The following is a 12,686-nucleotide window of genomic DNA, read 5'->3' as shown; positions in this document are numbered from 1 at the left end:
CGTCACTGGTAATGTATGCATGCAGGGCAAAATCAAGATTCTTTTTTCAAACACATCACACTATCCAACCAATTTATTAACATAGAACCAAAAATCTAAAAAATATATTACTCAACTAAATTTTTAATTATTTTAATTTTTATAATATAATTTTTTTTTCAATTAATTAAGATGGGGCCACGGCGGGCGCCCCCTCCCTCGGCCCTGATGTATGTATATAAATGGTCGCACAGGTACACAAAATCCGTCGCCTTACACAAATATCCGTCGCCTTTTACTGTTTGTTAGAACCATCTTCTTTATAGCTCTAGGCCTATCCGCTGCCAGAAAATAAACAAAAAGAGGCCTATCGGGCTACCTTTTACTGTTTGACACAGTTGCCGTCGTCTGCGTAGGACGGAACTTCATGATGGCAGCCTTCGTTATAAAGCTCCTGGTTGTGGCCTTTGCTTTTCACACCTCTACAGGCAGTCCTCCGGGCCCCGTGGTGACGTGCTCGACCGCGGCTTCAGGCGGGGAATGCACTGTCACGAATGCCTACGCCACGTTCCCGGACAGATCGGTCTGCTCGGGGCTGGAGGTGGCGTATCCTGCGTCGGAGCAGGAGCTGCTGGCGCTGGTGGCTAGGGCGACGCTGAAGAGGCAGAAGATGAAGGTGGCGACGCGCTACTCCCACAGCATCCCCAAGTTGGTCTGTCCCGGCGGCACCTCAGGCCTCATCATCAGCACCAACAATCTGAACCACACCATCGGCGTGGACTCGTCTGCCATGACCATTACGGTCGAGAGTGGCGCCACGCTGAAGGATATCATAGGCGAGGCGGCCAGGGCGGGTCTGGCGCTGCCTTACGCTCCATACTGGTTGGGGCTCACCATCGGCGGCCTGCTGGGAACGGGCGCCCACGGCAGCTCCCTCTGGGGGAATGGCAGTGCTGTGCATGACTACGTTGTGGGGATGAGGATGGTGACGCCTGCCTCGGCCGAGAACGGGTACGCAGCAGTTCGGTCGCTCATGGCCGGCGACCCAGAGATGGATGCTGCCAAAGTCTCGTTGGGAGTGCTTGGAGTCATCTCACAGGTTTGATTTGGTGCCTCCCCTGTGCTCTTCACGTACGTAAATCTGATTTCTTTATCAGCCGGTATCGGAGTCAGTGACAGCATCTTCTCTTCTTAGAACGACGACAAGAAGTTGTCCCAAAATCTACTTATTTAACAACTTATAATTTTTTTTTTTCCGTGTTGGCTTCTTAATTGCTGACATGACCACTAAAATTCTAAACTTGTTGAACTTGAGAGAAAAACTCTTTGAAAGTCGACTTGTTTTTTTGTCTGAAAAACTTGGTGGCGCCCAGCTTTTTCATTTTCATTCGAAACTCGTTTTCTATAAACTTTGAAGCACGCCATACAAACCAAGTTACTGTTGCTAATTAACCGGGTTTGGGTTCGTCCAAACCAGCCCTTCTTCTTCTTTTCTTTTGCAATATTTCCACCCTTTTGAGCTATACTCGAGAGAGAAAAATGGAGGCGGCGATCCATTGGCACAGGTTGGTGCTTGTCACCGCTGCTGAAATAAATTAGATGTTTATGAGTCCAAGGCTCTTCTTTTCAGGGCCTAATTTGAACTTTAAGATGTCGCCCTTCTAGAATTAATGTTAATGGAAATATGTATTTTTCGGAAAAAACACAATGTCAAAATTATCTGAATAGGCGTGTGTCATGAGCTTGTATCGCATTATTTTTTACTTTAAAAAAATCAAATATATAAATTAATTTGAAAATGGAAATTTAAAATACAAAATATTTATAAAAACACATCTCGAAGTACCTCTTGTCACAAAGGAACGACATGGTAACTTACCAACGCGAGAAAATTCTAGTGGGGAGAATGTTCACAGAGACACGCCCACCCCCCCCGGAAGAAGGAAAATAATTATGCGAGTCATTAACTCCTTGTTCTGCTAATATTCATATAGATCACCTCATGAAGCATCAATACTTTTGCTCGTTTTACACGACTTTAATTTCCCCAGCTTACCGTTTACTTCACGCCAAAAGTTTGTCAGATCCTTCAATCAAAATAATGCCGTAATTGCATTTTATACTTTTTGTGAACTTTCATGTTAAAGATGCCCAAAAGGAATGCATTACTAAAAGGACCATTGCTACCATTTCTAACGCATCAATGTTTTTATTTTCTAAAATTTGTATATTTCTCTTCTTTTCCCATATTAAATAGTGAAGATATATATATACATATATATAATTAAGTTGATGTGATAACTGGTAATCAATTTACGTGGTTACTGTATTTACTTAGCCTACATGTTTTATGATACCTACACACACATATATCGCTTGACCAACTGATAATATATCAATGTAAGTTGATGAAATTCTTTTTGGTTATCTTCCATTATAATCATAAATATAGATAATGTAAATCCAGAAATACTAGTATATATATATATATATATATATAATCCGAACATGTAAAAATGCATGAATATAAAACATAATTATTTGGATGTGTAAATCGAATTTTATAAACTAAAAATACTTGACCTTATTGATTTTTTAGTCTATTAAAACTTATGTCACATGTTTTAAATTTTTGGATTTCCATTCTTGTGGTTTTGAGGTCCTGAACCATGGACATGGTTTCGTTTATGAAAATCCACGTCTCCCTCAGCAACTGTAGTTACTTCAGAGACAAGAGTTGCTACTTTGAAAGACTCTGTGGCATCCGTTTATAAATAGAAAGGGAGAGTGACCGCTGAATTAGTGACATTGAAGGACATTCTCCACCAAAAGAGGACAAGTACATTAGTCATTTGGGAGATTTGAAAGCCGCACCGACCGTTAATTTGGATATAATAAAAGGTAGATATAACTTTTTTTGCATCAACAACACTCTTTTTCTTAATGATTAATCCAAGAGATCCGTAAGATTGTTCTAGTCAAATAAATTGTTAAAACAGTAAAAACTCATCATTTTACTCTCTACGATAACATGAAAAGTTTACCTTGTTAATACCATTTGGTTTCCTTTGAATACATTCCTAGCATTAACAAGGAAAAGAATTCGTTTACATACTAATAAAAACTAGTTAATTGGCATAAAATTAATCACGTATTGATATTATTGGATGTTGTTAAAATGGCTAATGCAAACTAATGAACCTATGATCCGCCATTACTGAGGGTATTTTTAGTTTGTCATTACATTAATGCGAAATTAAGCTAGTCATAGTTTAGGATTAATACTTTAGAGGGAGACATTTTTTCACCAAACGGCGTAAAACAGTGGTGCAGTCTGACGACATCCAAAAGCCAATGGTGTTCTTCATCATTGTCAAAGCTAGTGACAGTTTAGGATTAACACCCCTCTCTGCGACTGGTTGACTGATTTTTTAGGTGACGCTGAAGCTGGAACCGATGTTCAAGAGGTCGGTCACGATGGTGGTGAGGGACGACTCGGACCTGGATGGGACTGCGGTGGCCTTCGGTGGGCAGCACGAGTTTGGGGACATAACGTGGTACCCGGGACAGAAGAAGGCGGTCTATCGGGTGGACGACCGGACCTCCGTCCACGCGTCGGGGGACGGACGCATGGACTTCATACCCTTCCGCTCCACACCCACCATAGCGGTGGGGTTAACTAGAATTGCAGGTAAGAGAAGCGACACCTCCAAAGGCTGAAGTCCACTAACTTATCTTCACGATCGACCCCACCTCAGCTGACTGAATTCTGCTGCGTCATGACAATTAAGTTTTGGTGCTTCAAAGAGTTTTCATCTTCTTCAGTTCCCCCATTTTATACTGTCGAGTTTAGCAAGTTACGCCTGTACTTGAACTAATATCGTCCAGGTCTGAAGTTGAGCCGGCCTATGGTTCAATTCTGATGTGCAATGTGCTTAATTCGAACCGAGGAGAAACGGAATTTTGGATTTGAAAGAAGCTAACTTTCTATCATCATTCAACTCCATTAATTGCAGAGGAAGCCCTAGAGGTCACACAGAATTCTGATGGCAAGTGTGTTTCATCCAAGCTATTGACTTCCACACTGCTGGCGGGTGCTTATGGCTTGACCAATGATGGACTGCTCTTCACTGGCTACCCAGTGGTTGGATTCCACAATCGCCTTCAGGCTTCTGGTTCCTGTCTTGACAGCCCAAATGACGGCCTTCTCTCGGCATGTGCTTGGGATCCAAGAATTCATGGCGAATTCTTTCACCAGACAACATTTAGCATTGGTGTATCCAAGGTTGGTGAATTTATATCCGATGTGAAGAAGCTCAGAGACTTGGCTCCCGAGTCCCTGTGCGGCGTTGAGCTCTATAATGGCATACTGATGCGCTATGTCAAGGCCTCGAGCGCCTACTTGGGGAAGCAAGAAGATGGGATCGACTTCGACATCACCTACTACAGAGCTAAGGATCCCTTGACGCCTAGGCTGCACGAGGACGTGCTCGAGGAGATAGAGCAGATGGCGTTGTTCAAATATGGCGCGCTCCCTCACTGGGGGAAGAACAGAAACATTGCATTTGATGGTGTGATGAAGAAATACGCTAACGCTAAAGAGTTCTTGAAGGTGAAAGATGCGTACGATCCTCTGGGCTTGTTCTCCAGTGAATGGACATATCAGGTACTTGGTATCCAAGGAAATGTTACCATTGTCAGGGAAGGGTGTGCCCTGGAAGGGTTGTGTATATGCTCAGAGGATGTGCATTGTGCACCTAATAAGGGATACTTCTGCCGCCCAGGCAAGGTTTATACAGATGCAAGAGTGTGCAGGAAGTTGTCCTAATTGAGACTGGATTTGTTCGTGCATTGTGATTAAATACTTGTAAGGTCCAGCTGATCTTTCATTGGATGTTTGTGGTATATAAAGTCCCTAAAGGGGTGCCCTTTCAGTGTAACTCATATGGCACTCTTCAAAATAAATATTAAATAAGATTGGTTTTATTGGACAATGACTGATATGCAGTTGCAGGACCATAGGTACCTGCAAATACAAGCAGTTGATGACAATTGAGAAGATTTGCGGCTCAAACAAATCTTTGCAAGAATGGTATTGCAATGTGAATGCCGGAGTTAATTATACAACTATGTTAATGGCCCTCTCAAATTGCACTCTGGGGGAACTCGATAAAGCAGAACGGAAAGAGAGAGAGCACCTCTGACAGAGCAGCCAAATTCATTTCCCTGTAAAAATCTCAAAGTCAGATGATCATAGTGTGAAGAACGTCAGGTTTAAAGTGTTCACTTTTGCTTTAAAGTCATCTTCACATATAGTTTTAAGCATTGAAACCCCTGGGTAGTAGCTTTGCTTTTAATCATAACAAGGAAATAAACCTCAAGCCTGCACGTTGACAACTAAGAAAGCAAATCTTCAAGCCACAGGAAAATTATTTACAGTTAAAAACCTATGTTGGTGTCCCCCAATTACAAGAAACGGCAGAAAGGACCCAATTGTCTAAGTGAATGCAAAATGCCTCCCGATGCAGCTAGCCTCAGGTGCAACTTATACGCTACCTTAGCATCTACCAGTCAAGAGCTTCTTAGAAGTTTTATTTTTCAACAGGTCTACAGTAACAGGAAAAATGTAATGTCCCAAGCATATTTATTTCGTGTGAAAATTTCCAAGTACCCATGCTTCTACCATTCTAAAGGAAACCAAAGTCAGCAAAAGCAATTGCAGACCGTGTCCTTACACTTCAATTTGCAAACCATGTCCTTACACTTTAATTTGGACTTTCAGTTGAGATAATGCCACAAATCTAACAAGTCCACTTGCCAATGCTGTGAGACGCCACAGTACCAAAGAAGGGAAAAAAGTGCGCTTTCATAATTACTGCGTGATAGCAGTACCAAGAAAGGTATGTGTTTTATGTCACAGGAAGGAAGAGTGCTTGGAGGCAATTCTTCCAGACCTAATTATCTTCTTTGGCCAGCACTGGAGGTATCCAGGCCTGTTCCTTTTTCCCTCAACAGATTCTTCATATGCAGTTCCTGGCATGCAACAAGGTCTGAAGCCTTTCTGATTTTCCTTTGGCCGTCATAATTGTCAAGACATGGACGTGTTTCAGCTGTCAAGCGTGCTCTCATCCGAACTCTCTATCTCTTGTAATTAACTGGCGATAGCTCCTTCCTCCTTGGTTCTCACTGATTATTTCTTTTCTGATTTTGTCAACAATCTTCTCATTCTTTTCCAAGATTACGTTACAATAACAAAAATCAGAGTCAGATTAATCAACAACCCAAAATCTCATCCAGTCCCTATTTCTCGTTAGCAGCACAGATCCCTTTAAGTGGTGCATCTGCCAAAGAGAAATCTCGACTTCGCATCAATAAAAGTAGAGAACAGCACAAAATTATATTATTGCTGAACATATACAAGAAAATGAAACTCTTCGAGTTCCCAGACTCCACTATTCAGGAACCCCAATGTGCACAGAGGTGCAGAGCTCATGTACAAGGCAGGAGATTCCCAGAAAGACAATCATGGAAACGGAAAAAAAGAAGAAAAAAAAAAAGGAGTATATAGAGAAAGATCTAACATATTGAATTCTGCGTCATCCCATGACCAGATTCTCCGGTCCACTGGCGCTCAACCCTACAGGCACTCGCTGCTTCAGAATGTACTGCCTCAAAAGAGCCTTCTGGCACTCGGCTTTGGTGGAGCCGACCCTTCTCCCCTTGGGGCCGGCCTGCCGGACCACTCTTGGGAATTCCACGAACCCTTTCATCCCCCTTTGTATGTGAGGATTCTCTGTCAAGTGTGGCTTGTTCCAACCAACCGATCCGCCGCTGCCACCACCACCACCGGTAGCAGAAGCTGCCTCTGACGCCGACACCGGTGGCTCGGCCTTTTTCTCCTCGCCGCGGGGCTCGCTCTTCTGGCACAGGCTCAGGTCGATGTCCGAGATCCTCTGCTCCAGAACGCGCCGCGCCTCGGCCAGCTTCATCTGCACCCGCTCCTCCCTCCACACCTCCGCGATCCGCAGCATCCTTCGCTCCTCCGCCACCTCCACCTTCACTCTTTCGCACTCCCTCCTCATCTCCTCTACCTCCGCCCTGTCCTTCCCTATCTCCCTCGCCAGCTCGTCGCACACGCCCTCCACCACCTCTTTGCTGATCCTTTCCTTCTCGAGCTCCTTGCTAAGGCTTTTGTTCGCGCTCTCTAGCCTCTTTCTTGCCCCGATCTCACTCTCTAGTTCCCCTTGCAGCGCCCTCACCACCGACCTCATCTCCGCGATTCTCGTCCTGGCTAGGTCGAGCTCCGATCTCAAGGACGAGACCAGAGAGAGGGTGCGAACCTGCTGCTCTTCCAATGCCTTGATTCGACGTTGGGAGCGAGCCGCTTCGTCGGGGGTCGAAGGATCCATGGTGGCCGCTCTGTGGTCGTGGGGACTCGACAGATCTCGTGCTTGCTCTTCTTCGTCTCTGTGGTGGTGATGGTAAAATGGGTTGCCGTAGAACTTCCAGTTGGGAAGGGAAGTGATATTTTTCAAGGAGTCCTTATCGGGCTTCATTGCTCTCCTTTGGCTCACCGGGGTGCTCGATTGGTGGTGGCCCATCTCTCTTTCTTCTGTTTCTATCAATGCTTGGGAGATCGATTTTTCATTGCGCAGCCATGGCAAACTCCCAAAAGCCGAACTCTGAGTGTTGGACCCCGCCCGTGGGCATCACCAGCGCGGCCATCCCCATCGAAATCTTCAGTGCCCTTTTCGTTTTCCCTTTTCCTGTTACTTGGTTCTTTTTGTCACACTGTTCTTCCTCTTCTTTTCAATTGCGAGGCCCATGTGCTTCCGTTCTTCCTTCTCCTGAGAATTAGTTGGATATAAATGCGGGGAATTTGACTTTACCGTATTTTTTACGAGCACTTCCCTTCCACCTCGCAATGTTTATTTTCATATAGCAACGGTGGCTAAGGAATCCTATGTGAGTTCCTTTATCTTCTGTCAAAAATTTAGTGGATTCTTTTATTCTTCAGAAGACATCTAGATATGTTGAATGGAAATTCGGAACGTGGATATTGATGCTATTGAAGGAAACGGTGAGGTAGGGACAATGCATCTAATGTTTACTGTGTAATCTCTCTCTCTCTCTCCCCCTTTCCCTGTACAAACGCAAGGCTCTGTCGGTGTTCACGTGTTCAGGTAGTGAAAGTTGTAAAAATTGTGCAATTATCTGCAAAACCAACTGCAATTATAAGCTTACATTCGGCCATCACTGCCGGTCATTGTTGCATATGTTACCACAGTTAACTAATCTACAAATAGCACCATGAAAGGGGAAAAGATCATTCTTACTGGTCGACATTGACTGCCTCTCGCTGGTTTCGTTTTTTTCCTTTTTCCTGGAGTGGGGAGGATGTTATGCAGGCTCTGAGATATAAAGTGGCGCAGATTTACCACCCTCAGTATGACCAATCCAATTATTCTATTCGGCATAATTAAGTCGGCAAGATCACCAAATCTAAGTTCCCGGATTAAGAATCTGTACCTCGTTGCTGTCTTCATTGGGTTTGAAGGTTGTCCTTAGAATCAGAACACGACAACTGGGCGTTGCAATCAATGTGTTTTCCTTTCTCTTATTCAATTTGGTGGTAAGAAATGATTATAATCACCGCAAACAATTATCTTCTCCTTCCCTGAAAGAGAGAGAGAGAGGTGAATGCTAATAATTGTGCATTCAAGTATCGTCCAAGGCAAGAGACACACACATGCATCTCTCCACTTGCCGTCATTGTATAAAGCCATCAACTTTTTCATAGTGGCACTTCTTTCTATGACTTTACTCCTTTTAGTGAATTGCACTTTCCAGAGAGAGAGAGAGAGAGAGGCGAGTCCATGAAATGGTGTGCATGTGAGACGGTGAGGTAGCCATCCGCACTTTTGCATTTCGTTTCTGATTTTTTTTTTTTTTGTTTGATCCCGAACCAGATAGATTGAGAGAGACGGATCCTTTCGCAATTTTACCTTCGTAGCCTTATACCCTTAATTTTCTAATAAAATTCATAGTTCTTCATTTTCTGTACCAAATTGAAATGTACAGATAGCTTAATCATACTCAACTTCTTATAGCGCTACCTTTAACTTTTTTTTCTTCTTAAATGGACGTGCTTTTTGCTGTTTTGACAAACAATTGAATTTCAATGATTTGACATCAACCTCAGCTAAAAGAACCGTGATAAATTCATCTGAAAGAATTACTGCAGATCCATTTATATGATCGGATTTGATTGAAATTAATTACAATAAACAAACAATGTGATTTGGAAAGGCCTCCCCTCCAAGCTTCATATCCGATCATGTAAAGAGAGAGATTGAGAGAGAAGGAGAGGGAGCATGTGTATTCAAATGAGAAAGGCTGACAAGTCTCTGAAGAAATGCAAATAGAAGACGGTGTCAGAACCTTGTTAATGTGAAAGCTGGATATGGGCAAGAGCAGATCTATCAATTTATCTGCTGCCACATACTGAAAAATAAATGTAACAAGTCTGTTGCCAGTGGGGCTCATCTACCAATGGTCGTGAGAGTTATCATCCATCAAGAAGAGATACGAAAAAGCAAGGAGCAAAGTTCTTCCTTGATAATATAAATACAAGTTGGCAGATTATTTGATCTTCTCCTGCACATGTATTAATCCTGCAAGAGAAAAGAAAAAATGCATACAGATGATTGGCACGGTTGGGTCATATCGTGTCTAACCTGTACATTACTCGGGGATAGGGTTGAACCAAGTTATAATTGAACCGAACCTGTAGCTTCCTTACCCAGTGATCTGTTTCAGGTCAATCCTTCAACAGACTGGTATTCACAATCTTTCGGACTGGTCCTCTAGATCGAGTAACTTGAATGTGGAATGATGCATAACCAGATATTGCATTGCAATCAATGTGGAGACGGGTGAGAGTGGTTGGTTGATTAATTAAGCTGTCTGGACCTTAGTGTGGTGTCGCATTCATCGTAGATACATTTCTCAGCACCATGTGAGATGTGCATCTCTGTTTCCGACTTGAGAAATCACTATTCACATCCTGATTGCTCTACTATAGGGCCTCACGTGAAGCACAACCATTATAAGCAGTATTTCATGATTCACACATTTCCATGTACATTGCAGGAAACTGCTTGTGGTGAAAATGAAGATGAACCTTCACAAATCACAAGCACATAAGGTTCCACTTACTAATCTCTGCAAGCATCAAATGAAACAAGGTGTTTGAAATGAAAAAAATACCCCCAATTTAAAGAAAATAAAACAGATAAGAACACCTCCTATAAGAATAAAAATGAAAATTTGAAATATCACCCTTTATAAAGACTAAAATACCCTCGAAACAGTGACGTGGTGGCTTGTAAGAGGTTGATTTTTTTTTTCTTTAACTACTAAACCTGAACCTGAATCCATCTTGATTGGTCTAGCTCGGCAGTGAAAATAAATTTAACTAGTAAAGATTCACGTATCCTTTGCATCCCAGTACAATGAAACTAGATGGAATAATGGCTTCCCTCCTCTAATTTAAATCTTAGGAACCACGGGAGGTTAATTTTCAATATATTCGGTATGGAGAAAATGGAACCGTAGTTCCTAATAAAGTTCACGATCTTGTTCTTCTTACACCAGAAAGTGCAAAATAATTGAGGCCAAAGCAAAAGACATCGCTTATAGATGGCAGTACTCCCTATGCCTCCATAACACGAACGGGAAAGAATCTTTCTGACATAAAAACAGAAAACGATGAAATTCTGTCCGATAGCCCATGATAATCAAACCAAGGTCCCCCTCTGTTTGCTTTCTGCTTGTGTAGTTCTAAATTACCAAAAAGTAGTGAGGTTGACGATTTCGATGAACCACCCTCTCAAATCCATCAAGAGATCAACTTCAAGTTTCCTCTGGTTGAAGATTCAATGTTTCGGTTGAAATAAGTTAAAGAGTAATCCTTGACTCCTAAAAGTTGGAAATAGTGCCAGCCTGAGAGAAGGGTCATTTGTCATTTGTCAAAGATTTATTAGATGTTTGCACCGAAAACCATGAATAACTAGTTCTACCAACTAGATGGACCCTACGATTCTTTTACTCAAGCCCATTCATGTGATTGATGGAGAGCGAGATCAGCCTACATAATGATCCTGTCTGTGCAACTCATCACATGATGGGTGAGCAATATCCATAGGATAACTCTAATCTGATCAATCCGCTTCACTAAAGTGTCTGCAGCCTGATTTCGTTAGTAGACTTCCCAATCTGGTCCACAGAATGAAAGCTGACATGACAACAATAGGGACACACTCTCCCTCTCCTTCTTTCTCTATGTGTGCGTGTATCAACTCTGAACAACAAACCTTGCCCCTTTATCATACCTTTTTCTTTTCTTTTTGAGAAAATCAAGCCTGCATAAAGAAAAACAGCAAGTATAAGTCGACTAAAATATACCTCTTTTTTTTTCTTTCTTTTTTTTCTTTTTCTTTTTTTACAGAAGGGACAACCCAAATCTCACTCTTAGCAAACAGAGCATGTAGAGAGGATTCTTAGTAGACTGGGTCTCACAAAATTTTCATGCTTTCAACTATACAACTCCATTCCGTGTGTTTGAGCTCTAATGCTTGCTTTCGCCCACAGAGCTAGCTGGTCCACCGCTGCCCTGAATATTGGGTGCTCATCGTTCTGACGGACTGATTTGTTCAACCCTACCTGCTAGAAAGGAGGATAAGCCGCCAAAAATAGATCTCTGATGTGAGATATTTAGATGCAAATACCATAAGACTAGCAGAGTAAATTTCTTATGCAGCCAGATTGTGTTACTTTACTGAAATCATTTTAGAGAACCAAGAGATGCAATGACATCCAAAAAACACCCTAGATGGTGCTAGCAATGACGAAGACGATTTCGACAAGAACTTAATATTCCATCGGAATCAAAATTCAATAAGCACTCAATGTCGGCCAGTCACCAGCTCATCTGTACAATTTCGGAAACGCAAAGTGCCTACCGATCAAACCCGTCGCCTGGAAATATGCAAGAAGGGACCATTGGCCCAGAAGACGGCAGCGAGGACCACCATGGACACCCACCAAACCCACCGTAAATGGGCAATTTAATGCAGAATTACGTTCACGTCTGACACCAGACCTTTGAACTTTCTTCACATCGTGATCTGACAAACCAGTAGACGGAGAAAGACATTTCCTAACAAAGGATTAAGGCGACAAACATGTCGTTTAATACTGGTAACCACACCCTAATATCAGATCGGCCGACCCGTATCAGCCTGTATTGCCTTTCTTATTTATCAAATAGTTTAAAATATTTTAAATCAGTTCAAGCTACAAGCCTACAACAGAAAATTCGGCCTGTTTCGGAAAAATGAAATGTTTGGACTACGTGAAACCGCGATGAATATGTTTATGAGATTGTCGGCCGTTGAGTTTTAAACTTTTACAACCTATGGCAATTGGGGACGCATGTATGAATTGTTCAGGTATCGCACATTTTTGAAAAAAAAAAAAGAAATTAAACTGTTTAGTGTAAAATAAATTAAAACATAGGTTAAGTTCAGGGATATCAATAACAATAAATTCGATTTAGATCCAATATCCGACTGAAATTGCATAAAAAATCAGCTAGAAATTGTATATGAGAAAGAATCTAAATCTGAGTCGGATATAAGAAATAA

The 12,686-nt window shown here is 42.2% G+C and overlaps 2 protein-coding genes across 2 annotated transcripts; one reads left to right on the top strand and one right to left on the bottom strand.

Moving 5' to 3' along the window:
- The first annotated feature begins 263 nt into the window (after positions 1–263).
- On the top strand, positions 264–4,965 carry LOC116260054 (L-gulonolactone oxidase 2-like). Its single transcript, XM_031638131.1, has 3 exons — positions 264–1,078; positions 3,415–3,670; positions 3,996–4,965. The coding sequence occupies exons 1-3, from the start codon at positions 407–409 to the stop codon at positions 4,805–4,807; spliced, it is 1,740 nt and encodes a 579-aa protein (XP_031493991.1). The 5' UTR covers positions 264–406; the 3' UTR covers positions 4,808–4,965.
- Positions 4,966–6,357: 1,392 nt separating this feature from the next.
- On the bottom strand, positions 6,358–7,933 carry LOC116260028 (protein BRANCHLESS TRICHOME). Its single transcript, XM_031638091.2, has one exon. It carries the CDS (start codon positions 7,578–7,580, stop codon positions 6,576–6,578), a length of 1,005 nt encoding a protein of 334 aa, XP_031493951.1. The 5' UTR covers positions 7,581–7,933; the 3' UTR covers positions 6,358–6,575.
- Positions 7,934–12,686: the final 4,753 nt, after the last annotated feature.

Source organism: Nymphaea colorata, chromosome 9 (genome assembly GCF_008831285.2).
Source record: "Nymphaea colorata isolate Beijing-Zhang1983 chromosome 9, ASM883128v2, whole genome shotgun sequence".
In the NCBI taxonomy this organism is placed as follows: domain Eukaryota; kingdom Viridiplantae; phylum Streptophyta; class Magnoliopsida; order Nymphaeales; family Nymphaeaceae; genus Nymphaea; species Nymphaea colorata.
Note: the sequence above shows the minus strand (reverse complement) of the source record. Positions and strands in the feature narration are given on the sequence as shown.